Consider the following 16,192-nt stretch of genomic DNA (forward strand, 5'->3'; position numbering starts at 1 on the left):
ATCTCAACAACAGACTGCAGACTAAGCTTTTCCATTTGCTTTGATAAAGACATTACAGTATCACTCGTACTGTACAACTGACTGGTGATCTCAGTGTGGTGCATTGAAGGACAACTACAGCAATGAGTGCTTAGCACCAATGATGGAGAGAAAGCAAAACAGAAAAAAAAATCTTTCTGAGAATTTCACAGAATACGGCTAACCGCTAAGGGTAACAAAACATCTTTTATAGCTGGTGGTGAACTTATAGTACCAGAACCGGTATCAAAACAGTACCCAGCCGTATTACCCATATTATTAGTAGTAATACATTTAATATAACGGTAATCCGTTGCACAACAGTGGCATGCACAGTTAAACATTTACACCTTTTCACTGCCACAAAGTAGGAATTTTTCCAATTCCTATGGCAACAAACTGATAACTTCAAGTGTACATACGCAATGAGCATCAAGCACGTGTTTGACTAACAACCGCTAAGAGAGAATGGGGATTTAAGGTGACCCATTTAACAGGAAAATACACAAACAGAAAAATTAACATTGTAATCAAACCAATGACAAATGTAAAATCAAATATTCATATATGCTTGAAATTAATGGGCAACCCAAACTCACTATGCTATGTTTAATAAGCACTGTATTTCCATCTATAAAAATAGTTGAATGATTCAATGTAACCAACAAGTGCCTCTTCATTCCCACCCACAAAAGCACTATCAAAGGAGTCCCTGTTACCTATGCAGGGCTAGGATAGGCCTGAAATGTAAACTATTTTTATTTCAAAATGAGATATTTATCATTATAGATGTAAATGTCCATCACCATTTTGAATATACCTCACACTTAAGGAGAGCTGTGTGTACAACATTGATCAAACAAGTGAATTCCAATATCATAATTGTATCACATTTTATGGTAATATACTCTAATACTACTAATATAATTATTTGGTCCACTATAGCTGGAATCATACCTTGTTAGCTAGTAGCTATTTAACCAGCAACACTAGCTATACAACTGCTTGGTCAATCATAAGTCTTAATGTGTTGAAGTAATTTTTTACAGTTCATTTTAAATAATATGTATCATTTTGATGTTCATTTTTCGCCTCTCTGTCTTTAGTTTTTACAGTTTCCAGCTGTACACTTCAGATCATGGCTAAAATGTAGCAATTATCAAAGTTCTTTGTTTTCCTAATTTTGTATTAAAAAGTTGACATAAATTTTAAACACTGGGTAAATGTTTAGGCCTATGTCATGTGTGCAGCTTCTCATACCAAGTGTGATGTAAGTTCAATGTGGCAACTGCCAGAAGAATAAGGTCTATTTGATGCTCAGTTTTACAAAATGTATTATAATAATTGAAATGTGATGCTTAAAAGCAGTCAGTTATAGGAAAATGACTACATTTAATAATAATACTCTCTTTGACTGAACTCTAGGGTATTTGTACTGTTGTAGCCTTGTATCCAGCTAGATACAACCTCAGTGTTCAGTTCATCACACCTAACATCATACTCATAAATGGGACAAGACACCTGTCCTGAGAGTAACACAAAGAAAATTATGATGGCTGGAACAAGAAAACTTAAGGGCACTTTTCAACCAGAACCCAAAATCTAAGACTTGTATTATCACTCCACATCAGGCTCCAGAGACTTATCAGAGCTCTTGTATCACTAACTCTAAAAATGAACTCTGTCTGACTCATCGAAGTTTGATCTGAACCAGATTGATATCTCGCATATATCTAAGTAACTGTGCTTTCTTTTTCAAAATGTGTACACAACACAGAAATGCTTTCATTTGCCTGTGCCTCGTGTCTGCTGCTTCACAGTAAATACACGCTCATATATTATTTCTAACACTTAAAACGTGAGTTTAAAGCAACACATTAGAGTACACAAACTTAACTGTGATTGTCCTATTTTTCTACACACAAAAATCTACATTTCCCCTCAGAATAATTTGAAAGACGCTACAAGGACAATGCTGTGAAGCATAAATACACCCCAGAGGTAGAATCAATGAATTTATAATGTATCTCATTTATAATGTCCTGAAGATATTGCACGAATGTGCAGAATGAAGACAGGACATGGACATGAGTTTAATTACCCTTGAGTGCTTATGCTCCTGAAAATCCCAATGTGAAAACTGAAAGATTCACAGATATCAGTATGAACTTTTATACTCTTAATAGGGCTTCCCCCAGAAAAGTCCATGATCTGAGTCATCAGCCGAGAAGACCCCGAGTCGACTCGCATTTTGTCAGTCAAATCTCTGCACTTTTGTTTTCTTTTTTTAGCTGCGTCACTGTACACAGAGCAACAGCATAGCAGGCTGTAAACCGAGTCTCAAAATGCCAGCAAACCACAATAACTGTGATAATTAATGGAGGGCAGCGTGACGGCGAACAGCGGAGCAGCAGCTGCTCCGATGCACTCTGCTCCAGTGATGACTGTCAATGAAGTTGGCTAAACCCCTTTTAAACCAAACGTTGATACAACCTCCTCTACCATTGTCCACTGTGAGTGACTCTCTGGCTAACAGCTGCAGCCCGGCAGCAGAGATGCTCCGTACTGTGCTTAAATTCTATAACTGAACTATGAGCAAGACACACACTTTTACTTTCCTTGACTTTGTGGAAATCTGATCTTTTCACATTACAGATGACAAAGAAAAGCATTAAACGTGAGGTAGGCTAAAACATGAGACTCATGTAACCATGCTTCCATTGCAGGAAATGCTGAGATAGGAGTGTAGTGTGGTGCTGAACTGAAAGTAACAAATAATTGAATTGAACAACCAAGTCCGATTCAACTGACAAAACTGGTGAGTCATCTCTGTGTCTGTGTGTGTTCTGGTTGTCTTGTTTTGGATAAAGTGCTCATGTGCCTCCTCAGTTTCTACACTACCCATAGTGCACATGTGATGGGTAGTCCCATCCTGAGCTTAGTTTCCCAGAAGCACGTAACACTGCAGCTGCACTGATATGGATTTAAGATGTATACTGGGGGGGGTGCATCACATTCACTTTTTTCAAAGCTTAAGAAATCAATTTGGCTTGGAGTACTATGTACAGTTTGATGCCAGACACAGCACGATACAGAGCATTAATTTGGATTGTTGGACAAAAATATTTTTGAAATGTTTGAGGCAAGATTGACCATGAATTCAATACTATATGACATTTAATATTTGCTTCTCAAAGGACCAGTGTGTAGGATTTAGTGTCATCTAGTGGTGAAGTTGTAGATTGGGACCAATTGAATACTCCTTATCTTCCAAATGTATTGAAGAAACTATGGTGGCTTTATTCAAGAAAAATACAAAAGGCCCTATCTTGAGTAAGTGTTTGGTTTGTCCGTTCTGGGTTACTGTGGAATCATGGCCAGGGCACAAAATTGGCACCATTTACCACCCTAGTGCTGGTAAAATATCCCAATGGCTGATAGATTTGCTTTGACCCATCTTTAGTCATTTGGCTGGTGGACAAAGTTAATTTTTCACCCTGAACGCCTTATTCTAAGGTAACACAAAGGTTCTTATTTTAAGGTGATTGTACACTAATGAAAACATACCTACAAATATTTTATTCCATTTTTGCCAATGCACACTCCTACAGTAAATGTTACACACTGGACCTTTTTAAAAATTTAGGATTTCTTGTGCTTGCCTTCAGGAAAATAAATAAATAAATAAATTGCTGACAACATTTTGTGTCTGGATTAATGGAAAACTTCCATTAATTTCTCTCCCCCTCTTCAGAGAAATGTATCATTCTTTTTATACTCCAAATTATATATAATTTTTATATATAGTAATCAGTTAAAGCAATCAGTATTCTGAGAGCTAGATACTGGTATCCTGTGTTACCCTGATAAATTCATTCTTCACTGTTTTTGCAACTGTGATACAGGTTTGGAAAAATTACTGATAACGGTTCTAGTGTTGTCATGATGAGGCAATATTTCAGTACTCCCTCAGTACTGCTGCAAAAGATTTAATTCAATGTTGAATGCTGTAAATACTAAGTACTTAATCCCAATTGTATTTTGCAAGCTGTATGTGCAGATGGTGAGTAAATGGGATTTTTACCATTTTTAAAAATAAAGTAGAAAATTAGGTTAGAACAGAAGTTAAGCCTGGCTGTTGCCAGGAGCTACATATGCTACTATTGTAACAGAAAAAGTTGACAATGAACTAACCCTTAAAACTACTGTGGAAAAGCTGTTGTGTTCCAAGTAACTTAGCAAAGCAATTTCGGTGTGTTTTGTTTGCTTTAGCATCTTACCAGTGTAGGATTTTTACACATCCAAATCTGAGCATTGTTTCGGTTAGAGCCTGGTAACAGTGTCCATATTGGTGCATCCTCAGTGCTAATACAGTGAAGCTTTGGGAAAGTGCCATCAGGGTGGCATGCTGGTGTGTCTCAGCTGGGCTGCTGGCTGAGAGCGGGCCAGGCCAGGGTTACATTCAGCTGCTGGTTGTGTTGGATCAGGGATGTGTGTCGATAGTGCAGGACCAGCTCTCTCAGCGACGAGTACAGGTTGTAGGGTTCAGCAAAGCCGTACCCTGTGGACGTCCTGTAGATCACACAGTGCTTCACATCCCCATCCACGCTGCATGAGAAGAAATCTGATTAACATGATTAAAATTAACATGATCAACAATATGATAATGAGAACAACAATGGCCCAACGCAGGCAAGGTTAGGAGTTAAATTTGCACTGCACCCATTTTTGGGAAAAATGTACGATCATTTAGGATTAGACGGGCTGGGCATTTAATCTTGAATTTTAAATACTTAAAAGATATAAATCTGATGGTACTCACACAACAGAGCAGGCAAAGGAGCCTCTCTGAGTCTGGCTATCTCTGATTAAGAAGGTCCCATCCCTTCTCCCCCTTAGCAACTCCTCTGCCTCCTTCCGTCGCATACCGCCAACATACCAGCTCCTCTCCTCCTGGTGGGTATCGTCTGCCAGGGTGTACGGGCTAAGGGATAAGGACAACAACAAACAACAGTTCTCACAAACGTTTTGCATATAAAGTCAAAAATGATTATTAATATCAACCGACAATTTAATGGAATTTAATTATCCTGATAATTTATAATAATATAATTTCCCATTATCGGCCAATAATTTATCTGTCCTGATAATTATCGTGCATCCCTAGTAAATATATTTTTAAAGCATACAATACACACTAAGTAATCCATGCCTTCACAACTATAATCAATAATATCTCTCTCAGGTCATAAACTGTCCTTCAAACAAATGTGAGCAACTGAACCTGGGTTCTTACGGACAGAAAATGTTTTAATAAATCTGCCACAGTGAGCTGAATGCACCATTGCCAAGGTTAGCTAGTTAGTTTTAAGACAATTAAAAGACATTTAAAATAGTAGATGCATGATTAAGGTTCTAGTGAGAGGCAGATTATTTGAAGTAACTAAAAACAAATGGCAAATTATTATTTTTTGAATCTTTAGATTCTGAACATTACTGTTTTAATTAAAAAAACAATAAACTTAGTTGACCTGGATAAAAAAGGATACTCACTCTTCTTCTTCATTCCTGATTCCCAGCCAGTCATTAATCTGACTCTGTCTAGTGCCTTGCTGGGTGAGCCAGCTGAAACATAGACAAGACACAGTAAAAAGGCTGCAGTATGTGAAAAACATGCTGTAATGTATAGCTATCAGTTCTCTTTCATTATATTAGACTACAAAAGGCTATACTATGATGCAGAAGACAACAACAAGACACAGAAGAGCTTCACAAAAAACAATTAATATCAGAGTGTCAATTGTAGTGTGTTAAATATGCAGCAGTCGCATTATACATTGCTGCAATGGACGTGAAATGATGGAACCTCCCGAAAACAGTTCAGTTTTCTACTTTTAAGAGTTGTTAAGACGCAGTAAAGTCATACCTTGAGTCGTTCTGTATTAACTGCACCCATTCACTCATAATACAAAAAAATAATGGTAATCTGTTGAGTAGTGGGGCAAGTTTAAACATTCACTTGCCGTTTGGCTGGTGGTTAATTTCGCACCATGTTCACAACATATCAAAACCTGAATAGGCCACTTCTGCTTATTTACTGAAGACAGAAAAGATGAGAGTTGGCTAGAAGACCCAGTTTTCCCATCGGGGTCATAATAAAGCCTCGTACTGAGCATACTGGAGATCCACAGCTGTGGCAACATGGATGACAACAGCTGATTGCCTGTTTACAACTCAGCTGTGTCGATGGTATGTGACCGACAGTTTGAGCTAAATATTTGATCAATGATATCTCAGATGGATTTCATCTCATGTTAGCTTATCAGCTAATTATCCAGAGTCATGTTAACACACATACTTTGCACTGGGGTTGGGGACGGCATATGGGGTCACCTGATATGCAGATAGATTTGACACAATTATAAGGCTCATACCCCTGCTTGATACAGTACATCCAGAAGAGTGTGGTCACTATAACTTGTGGTTAGTTGCTGCCACCTCTTCCTCAGCAGTACATGCTGTGAAAAACCTTTTTCCTCCTTCCAGAATATAAGTTGCTGAATGTTTAAACTTACAGCAGGTATTGATCTCTGATCTTCCTGAGCTGCACAAGGTCGGGCTTCAAGCTGTTCATCTTCTGGTCAACCTCCATGTGAGCCAGAGCCTTCCTCCTCAGCTCCTCTTCCAACTTCTTCTTGCTGCTGTGGATCTCCTCCACCCTCGACTGTAGCTCATCTGAATTGCTTTGAATCCTGGAATGAGGGAGGAGGTTGAGGAGGAAGAGAAGGAACAAAGTCAGTAAACAATTCAGAGTCTGATAGTTTGCTGTGCGCACGGTGAAGGATCATGGCCAGCAGTGAGTGTTTTTAGGGTTTGTATTTGGATGCGTACTTGTCAGTCTCTGTACTGCTGTCTAATGTGAGGAACATGTCGATGTATTCCTTGCTGTAGCGTTCTTGAGTTTCACACTCCTCTTCAAAGATCCGAATGATTTCACTGAAAGCCTCTATGGCTGTACGCTTACTCTGCAGTTCCTGGAGACGAGAGGAAACAAATCTTTTATTGTCAAGGCCTTACAATCAAGGCACTGTTGTGGTAAAACATTCAGAGGTAACAGATAGTACTTTTGAACCAACAAAACCACAGCTTTATTTAGTAAAATGAAGTCTGAATTATTAGGATGCTCTTGTACCTGGGAGGTTTCGTTAAACTTCTCATACAGATGGTCATACTCTTTGCTCTTCTCTTTGTATTGATCCTGAAATATCCTCAGCTGTTCTCCAACTGCATCAATGTCAACTTCCATCACATCCTGCTGCTATATAGACAAGAATGTGAAAGGTATTTAGGACCAGGTCCATTTTTTAATCTCCTATGATGCATTCAATCGAATCTAAACTAACATTAAAAAGGCTTGTGACACTGACATTTATCATGTCCACTGTTTCCACTGTTACTCCAATTTCACACAAAAGCATCCTTGAAATGAACTACCCCTGTTCTGATACAGCCTAAACCACATTAAGACAACATGAAGTAAAACTGTAACAATAACAAATAAATTAAAATTATTTATTTATTATATTTACTAGTGATACCTAAAAAAAATCCAAACAGTGCAAAATAATTGTAATAATATAACACGGCACACATTCACATCTTCAGGCTTCATAAACCCACCTGCTGGTATCTGGATATGGGGTAGAGTAGCCGTGTGTCCAGTTTAGAGTTGTACTGGGCCAGAGACTTGTTCTGGTAATACTGAATCAGGTCCACCATAGAGGGAAAGGACAGTGGCTCAGTAAAGCCGTACTTCCCCCCTTGATGGAAGATCTTTATCAGTCTGTTGGAGCCATCTTTTCTGCAAAAATCAAGCAAGTGGAAGTAAGAAATCATTTTTTCCCTCCAGAAAATGAGAAAGAATGGAGCTTAGCAAATATTCTGGTTTCTTTCCAGTTCAACACTTTGGCCAGTGGATATTTCAAGTGCCTGGTGTGTGATCCAAAAATTTCACGGGCCCAGCAGAACTCTAGCACAAGTGTTGCTGGTGTGAGATATATTTAATCTAATGTAGACAGGAGCAGCCGGTCAGCATCAGACTTGTGGGATCAGTTTGGGATGAATTTAAGATATGTATGAGAGGCTTCATAGGCTTAACCCACAGATGTAAATGCTTTGACTTCAACACCCAACCGTAGTCCTGAACAGATTTCTACCTGGATGCCAACAGTGTAATCTCACAATTAAAATTAACAGGTTTTCTACATTGACAGCAGAGTGAAACCAGCAAGCTGGCAGGTTTCTATTGCTCTCAGAAAGGCAGTGTTTTAACTTTCACAGCCCAATACACAGTGTATGGACATATCCCCACTAAGCCGAAAAAGAGCTTTGGGAGACAGTTTGCCTAAGGATATAAAGCAGATGCAGCAAGTTCAAGGAAGACAGTGTAGACAGCAATGACTGAAGATGCACCGTGTCTATTCTTCCTACAAGTGTGAGACAGATGACTGGAAAAACACGACTGAAACGCATCATGTCTAGACCGGGTGTTATGTTGCTGACCATTGGAGGCTGCGCCAAACTCTTATCAACAAAGCTTTATATCTGAAACCTAGTCTGTCCTGATTTAACTAAAATTAGACAGAACCCAGGAAATGTATAAAGTTACATTTTAAAAACAGTAAAACTATATTAAGACTTTGAAACCAGAAAGCCAAAGTTAGACTTTGAAACAAGGGAATATTAACTGACCTCTGACTACATGTATTCTATTTGGGGCAAACATATCCTTCCCACAAGATACTGAGTACTGATAATCATTATAACATTAGCAGCTTAAAGGCTAAAACACTTTATTAGACCTGCTGAGCTAATGCTACCCTTACCCAGTTTAACATGATAACATGTAATCATTGGCTTTTCATGTGATGAGCACATTAAAACAGTAATTTAAAAATGTGTTTTTTGTCAGCTTTTTCACACATAAGACTTTAAAAGTAGTTACCTTAGTGTGAGAGTGTATTCCCCCTTATTCTTACTGGAAGCATCTCGGACCAGGAATGTGCCATCAGGAGTGTTTCTCATCATCTCATTAACCTCCTCTCTGGACAACCACAAAGGACATTAAGGTTTCAAACTGTTCACGTAGGAGTTTTTAGAAAACAACTCAAAGACAAAATAAGAAGCCTCAGACTTTTTATGTATTGTAAGTACTGCCATTTCTGCCAATTTAAAGGAATTAGCATTAAAGAGAATTTGATTAATGTTTTATATCATATTAACAGGTGATACGTCAAATTATCAACACAGCATATTATTCAGTACCTCGAGATATTTCCCCAGTACCACTCTGCATGAGACAGATGGTTGTCATCCGAGCTGGAGTTACATGCTGCCATTGCTTTGGTTATGTTGTTCTTGGGTTGAAGTTCTGATCACAAAGGCAATATAACTTTTGGTTACAAACAGAATTGCAAACACAAAAATACAGAAGTTCAAGTGTGCAAAAGTTTAAATTTTTTTTATCAAAAAGTAAAATTAACATTATTATTATTTTTGAGTTTTTTTGTTTGTTTTGTATTATTATTGTCATTGCTGTTAATTTTTATGGGACAGTGCAGTTGTGCACAATCTGAAATGTTAAAGATATTTTTGTTTCAAAGTACTACTACTGCCATAAACGATTTCCCTCCTTTTATCCTGTTTTCACACATTATATAATATCTTCTTATTGGTTAAAAGAGGTTTTGGTAGGTTATTTCTAGGGTTAAAGTTATAATTTTTAAAATAGCAGTACTACAAAACAGGAGAGGCTCCTAAAAACTGTAGCAGTTTATGCTAACATTCATTATGTTAGAGCGCATTTCCCTTATTTTGGAACAAAATATGCGTCAAAATATCTGTTACTCTTCTAACAAGCAGAACAAAGAGATGCTCGAGAGTACCTCCTTCCTTGGCAGTGTTGGTTGTTAGGGAAGGAAACACATCATCATGATCAACAGGGGAGGAAAGATCCTGCAGGAACGCTGTCAGGGTGTGAGACTGAGCCTCGCTGTCGTTTTGGCCCATCTCAGACTCCAAGAACTCTGCAACATCAACCATACAACGACCCGGTGTTACTTCTGTCGCAGTCGAGGCCAGTCTGTATGTGGCTATCTGCACTTTGTGGCCGTGACACACGCTGCTGGCCCACTGACATGGACACCAGAGGGAGATATCGTTGTGTTGCTTAGTCTTGCACCATGTGGGAGGCTCTGTCCAGACTAGTCTGCTGACAGGTGACACTGTCTGACTGCCTAAAATACCAGAACGGGCACTCCTCAACACTCAGCCAGACTCGGTGCTGCTTAGTGCTCGACCTCGCCTTGCTTCGCCTCGCCTAACAAACAACAGCTGTCTGCAGTGAGATGCCATGTCGGCCTGAAGGACTCGAGTTGATGTGCCACTGTGTCTGTTTTATGTTTATTGTCCCTGTGTGTGTGTGTGTGTGTGTGTGTGTGTCTGTGTCTGTCTGTGTGTGTGTTAATGTGGCATTAGGGAAGCGGGGAAAGGTGACAACCTGTCAGTCAGGCATTTCCTGAAAGTTTTACATTTATGTGTGAATTTTTTGGGTTTGCCTGTATGTGGCTATGCACACATGCATTGATACGTGTGTTTTGAGAGGTGTGCTGTTGGCAGTTGATGTAAATTATCCCTCCAGCACTTGTGATGGCATGCCTGGAGATGCATTAAATTGCTGCTGCAGACAGAGCTGTTTGCTAGAGGAATCATACGTATGCTGTTGTAAAATTAGAAAGGGCGTAAACTCATTAACCCGGGTCCCACAAACAGTGAAGCTCTGTAAGAACTTGCCTGGTGTATAAACCTAATAAAAGCTCTACAGCTAATAAATCTTGAAAAGTTGAATCATTCAACTCACTAAGCCCAGGAAATCATTTGATCCCAGCTGCTACAATTTCTCTTGGATTTTTTGACATTATTATTACTTTTTATTTTTTTCTACCTTTTATTTATTCAGGGAAGGTTCTCTGAGAGGAAGCCTCTCTTTTGCAGGAACGCCATGATCACATTCACACTGATACACATTGACACCTGGAAGCTGCTTGTAAGACAACAGTCTGATCAGCTGGACACTGAGCAGCTCCACTGTAGCGGTTAGGGTTAAAGGCTTTGCCTTAGTGGTGGTAATGAGGGACCTTTAGCCCCCACCCACCAAACACTGCCCCTTCTCTAGAGCTAAAACAATTAGGCAATTAATCATTCAGCCAACACAAATATATTGACAACTGTTTTAACAATTGATTAATTGTTTAAGTAATAGTTTAACCTCTACCCTTTTTCTTGCAAGTTCCCGCTCGGTACAACTGCAACTCTCAATAGAGAAGAGAAGGAAGTGAGACAGCTTACACCTTAGCTACTTCCATTATCAGCTCCAGAAAGAGTGATGTGATTTATTCTTTTCTCTTTTTTTACTTCAAATATACAATGTCCCAGTATTGAGTTTGTAGTGTTGATTATTTGGCTAAATGAATAATGTTGAAAATGTATATATGTATGTATAATGTATATAAAAAAAAAAAAAAAAAAAAAAAAAAAAAAAATGTATGTATGTATATATATATATATATATATATATATATATATATATGTATGTATGTATGTATATAATATGTATATATATATATATATTATATATAATATTTATATTAGTAGTATGTCTATATGTATGTATGGCCATCACAGTATAGCATTTAGAAACAGGTTGGCATGTGCACGGCAGTTTGCAGTTTGGACGCATTTATTGATCAAACAATTAGAAACAGTAACTCAACCAATGAGAGTGATATGTTTAAGTATAGCACCTTTTTAATCTTACCTTGAGCTGCTGGTGAAGGCTCAGGCCTAGTAGCCATGGATATGTCTGTCTGTTGTTGTGATTGGTTAAGCAGTGATGACATCATCTCAGGGAATACAGAATGGGGCTCAGGATTATCCACCATATGGTTAATGTTCTCATTGATGACCACAGCCTCATCCCTGAGATGGAGGGATGCGAGCGATGACGTTGGGAAATCAGCTGGCTGGAGCTCGTTGTCTTCTGTGCTGTCTTTGTTGTCGAGAGCTATGAGCTGGAAACCCTCTTGTGCCATTTTTCACAACAAAGACTAAATAGTCCAGCTATTATTGAGGTGGTGAAGCAGCAGGATGGTAGGTGCCACAGTGCTGTTGATCACATACTATCAGCTTACAGTTACACTCATGGCTGAGGGTAGAGAGGGTGACGGTGCAGAGTTCAAGGCTGCCCTGTGTTGTGGAGGTAGAGCATGTTCCTCAGCCTGAACCCCCGCTTTAAACTCATCACAGAGCAGAGCGATGACATTCTATGTAGTGGGAGTTTTATAATACTGGTAGTCGAGCACTGTTCTGCTTCCCAGTCATTCGCTGCAAGGGATTCATACCTGGGAGCTACCCAGAACAACCACAGTTGTTCCTGAACAGCTGAGTGCCTGCTTCATAGATACCTTGACACTAGTTATTGAGCTGTAAACCCACTGGAGAGTAACAGACTGAAGCACGACTGTATGATTTCTTCCTCAAGGACTCGCATCATTTCATATCAGAAAACCTAAAACAAAAAAGGCACAAACAAAGTTTTAAAACTCCGTACTGTAGAAAGAGGAAAATAAATATTTTTGCTTTTTTTTTTTTTTTTTGCATGCAAATATCCGGCCTAATAATCTGCACTGTGTCAGAGGGCTGCACAGTTAATCAAATATTAATTATGATCACATTTTTAGCTTCTGACAATTAAATTAACATGATCCACGTTTTAAACGTTTATATTTAAAATGGGTACTCGTGTTCCTGACTTTCTGCCTTTCAGTGTGTTGATGCTCAGAAATCTTTTAATTTAACCTCTGGCTTTGTCAGTATCAGTATTTGTGGAGGCTTCTCACAAAACAGGTTTATCCTCAATCACTGCTGTAACTGCTAGAGCTACAAGAGCTGGTAAAAAAAAAAAAAAAATCAAATTTTTGCCTCACCACACACACTTATTAAAAACCGCAGCTTCTGCAATTTGGATATTGCACTCATCGCCATATTTTGATCAGTTGGGCAGTCCTAGTTACTGCCATGTTTATGCACTAAAATGTTCAACACCATTGGTTACACAACCAGGGCGCCCAGGTGGTCACAATGTTATGGGTGATCGGTGACTTAATTATTAAGTAACATGACATTCAGATTATTAGTCAGATTATATGTTACATAAATGGTTTCTCAATCGATTTACTATATTATGCATCTAAAATTACACATATTGTACCATGTTTGAATACTTTATCAATCTTAACCACTCTTAATGTTCACTGTTATCAGGAGGAGCAGGTTAATTGCAGACCAAGCTGTATGCAGAGGCTGGTTTTATCAAGCACAATCCAGACTCGGTGTGTCACAGATGGTGTTTTTTTTTCTGCGACTGAGAAATTCCAAATGCTGAATTAAAAACAAAAACCTAGCTGTCATCTATCAGGGAAAAGGCTGTGTTACTATATAAGAGGTTAATTTGGTAATTAAATATCTGCTATCTGTGTGACAGACAAGATTTATTTTCTAACATAATAACTGGAAACATAAGAAGATTATATGTAACAATGAAAATCATGTTGCTTCAGCTCCGGACCTTATTTGTCCCAGCGTCAACATTTAACATCCTGATAATGATGATCGGCACTAAAATAAATACGCTCACAAGGATTCCTTCTTTTACCAAGAGACACCTCAAGCATGTATTTCCCCACACATATTAATTTGTACTCCACGAGTGTCGCCCTTAAAAGTAAAATGAAAAAAGACTATATAATACCCAAGAGAGTATAAGATATTGCCTTTTTGGGATTTTCTGGATTTCCTGGGATTTTTCTTTTTGGGAAGTCTGTGTCAACCATTTTTTAAATGACTGTACTGTGTTATATCATGAAACCCATTACATAGTAAAGAATTCAGGGGGACTGTGGCTAAATCCTCTTCCTCTCCTAAGCATCTGGGATTAGTCAGCGGTTTATTATCCTATCCTATTCTATCCTATAAGGGATGTGAAGTGGGGGTATCATCTAGCTGCTCCACAAGAGGAAACTTTATTTTAATCCAGATTTGTTGTAATTGTTTGGGTTTTTTTCTTCTCATGATTGATCAGATCCCCTCACAATTAATGAGGTTTTAACAGAAAAACAAGGTCATAGTTGCTTTAACTCTAAACTGCGACTGAAAAAAAAACTGTAACCTCATTTAACTTGACTGATGTAATTTTTTACTTCTAAATCTGGACAACTTTAGGGTGTCAGAGGCATCAAGCTACATGCTGATTATATGACAAATATAGTATAGTAGATAGTAGACTCAGAATGTTTCTATAAAAGAAGCATATGGTAGTTTAAAAAATGTACTGCGTAATGCAACATTGCAGATCAAAAGTCAAAGCTTCGGAAATGGCGTCAGCATCAAAATACTTTGAATGGTACGCAGCCACCAAGTCTTCACGGCTCAATGTTCACGGGACATTGCGTCCAGTTCTTGTAGAGATGATGCAAAATAATAAATATAATTTCGTACAAACCCGTGATCTTTATCACATAAGCCATTTTCTCATGTTTTCATACTTGTCCCTAAAAAAAACTTCTCATGCCCATACATCTGCGACGACACACAGCTCGGTTGTTTCTCCAAACAAATAATTTATAACCTTTTTTTGGTATCAATATATGTTGCTTTGTTAGCTATAATTTATGTTTGTAAGTCAGTAAAACGTTCTGTCCCAAACTACGTTGTGTTTTAATGGTGACCTAATCAAAATAAAGTAAATGGTGTTTGCTCAACTCATGCACTAATATTGTATCGGTGGATCCATAACGAACAGTATTGGTGAGAAGCAAAGTTGGATTCATAAAAATCTTATTACGTATGTTGAAATTTACAGAAGTGCTCAGTGTCAGGCATTCGAAATCGCCAATTCACCGTCCAACAGATAATGCTGGTCATAATTATTTTGCAGATGATGGCTGTTCTCTGAACGTGTTTTTCTTAAATATTTGGTCGTAGTCTATTATTGATCAGCGTTTCATCCCAAAAACGGGACGGCTGATGTACGCCATATTTCCCCAACGCCTTTAAGCTTTCCATCGTCCCGTACCTAAGCTTGAAATGACGAAGAATATGAAGGTTGAACATGCACAGAACTTTCAAAATGGCAACTTCTGATGTAGATAACAGCCTGACAAAAATGAAACACCATCAGGAAACTCAGCAGGACGGGACAGTGCGCACCTACCTGGGCCAAGACAGAAGGGACCGGGCGGCAGGGGAAGCCAACGTTTCATCGACATCCATGAAGCGGCAAAGAGACGTGGCTGGACGCACACGTGGCTCAGATCAAACCAACCACAGGCCTCGGTCCTCACGCCATCCTATGTCCCTCCACCCCCCCCCACTCCTCCTATCCCGTACTGCCTCTCCCCCTGTGTCCTCCATCTTTTTAAGATCCTCTCCATTTGGTTGTTGTCCGTCCCCTCTGAGTGCCACATTTTCCCACGATGCCATTCCTCTGGGTATTTCCTCTCCTCTTCTTCGGTACACCTTGTGTCTTCATGAAAATCAAGCTTTTTCCAGGACATTTCCCACTTTGTTTTTACTTTTACATGCACTGTACAGTAAAAAAAAAAACTCCAGTCATCTGCGGCGTGCAGTGTAAAACAAACCTATAAAAATAAGTATGAAAAAAAAAAATCTGTAAAAATGATGTAGGTTTTAGAGCTTATTCAGGTAAAAGGAAAGGCAAAAGTAAAAGAGCAGCACTACTCTCTGCACCGTAACTCTTTTTCACAGTTTGAGAGCACAGTGTAGCTGCACAGTGGGGGGACAGAAGCATGAGAATGAGTCGGTGGGAAAAAAAACTCCTATATAAATAAATAAGGGAAGGATGCCACTGTTGCTATACAGAGCAGGGGGCTTAGTGGTCTCCTGAAATCCTATTGGCCGGTCTGTTGCCATGTGCTCGAGAGTCAGCAGAGATGCTGCTAACAAATCAAGGAAATGTTCTAATATTAGACTGTATGTATCTAGGCAGCGGGAGCCCCTGACCTCTCAACTCCGCCAGCGTTACGTTCCACTTCACAGA

General features: G+C 38.9%; 1 protein-coding gene across 3 annotated transcripts; it reads right to left on the minus strand.

Moving 5' to 3' along the window:
- Positions 1 to 1,892: 1,892 nt before the first annotated feature.
- LOC127349924 (phosphatidylinositol 3-kinase regulatory subunit beta-like) lies at positions 1,893 to 15,943 on the minus strand. Of its 3 annotated transcripts, XM_051376013.1 has the most exons (12): positions 15,347 to 15,943; positions 11,894 to 12,643; positions 9,963 to 10,103; positions 9,343 to 9,448; positions 9,023 to 9,121; positions 7,699 to 7,879; positions 7,211 to 7,336; positions 6,910 to 7,052; positions 6,594 to 6,770; positions 5,572 to 5,643; positions 4,841 to 5,002; positions 1,893 to 4,626 (listed from the first exon to the last, which is right to left on the minus strand). In XM_051376013.1, the coding sequence occupies exons 2-12, from the start codon at positions 12,165 to 12,167 to the stop codon at positions 4,437 to 4,439; spliced, it is 1,671 nt and encodes a 556-aa protein (XP_051231973.1). In that variant the 5' UTR covers positions 12,168 to 12,643; positions 15,347 to 15,943; the 3' UTR covers positions 1,893 to 4,436. The 3 variants fall into 3 exon arrangements, with proteins under 3 accessions (XP_051231973.1, XP_051231974.1, XP_051231975.1); XM_051376014.1 differs by lacking the exon at positions 7,211 to 7,336; XM_051376015.1 differs by lacking the exons at positions 9,343 to 9,448; positions 11,894 to 12,643; positions 15,347 to 15,943 and having other exon boundaries at positions 9,963 to 10,036.
- Positions 15,944 to 16,192: the final 249 nt, after the last annotated feature.

The sequence above is a fragment of the Dicentrarchus labrax genome, unplaced genomic scaffold (assembly GCF_905237075.1).
Source record: "Dicentrarchus labrax unplaced genomic scaffold, dlabrax2021, whole genome shotgun sequence".
Lineage (NCBI taxonomy): Eukaryota > Metazoa > Chordata > Actinopteri > Moronidae > Dicentrarchus > Dicentrarchus labrax.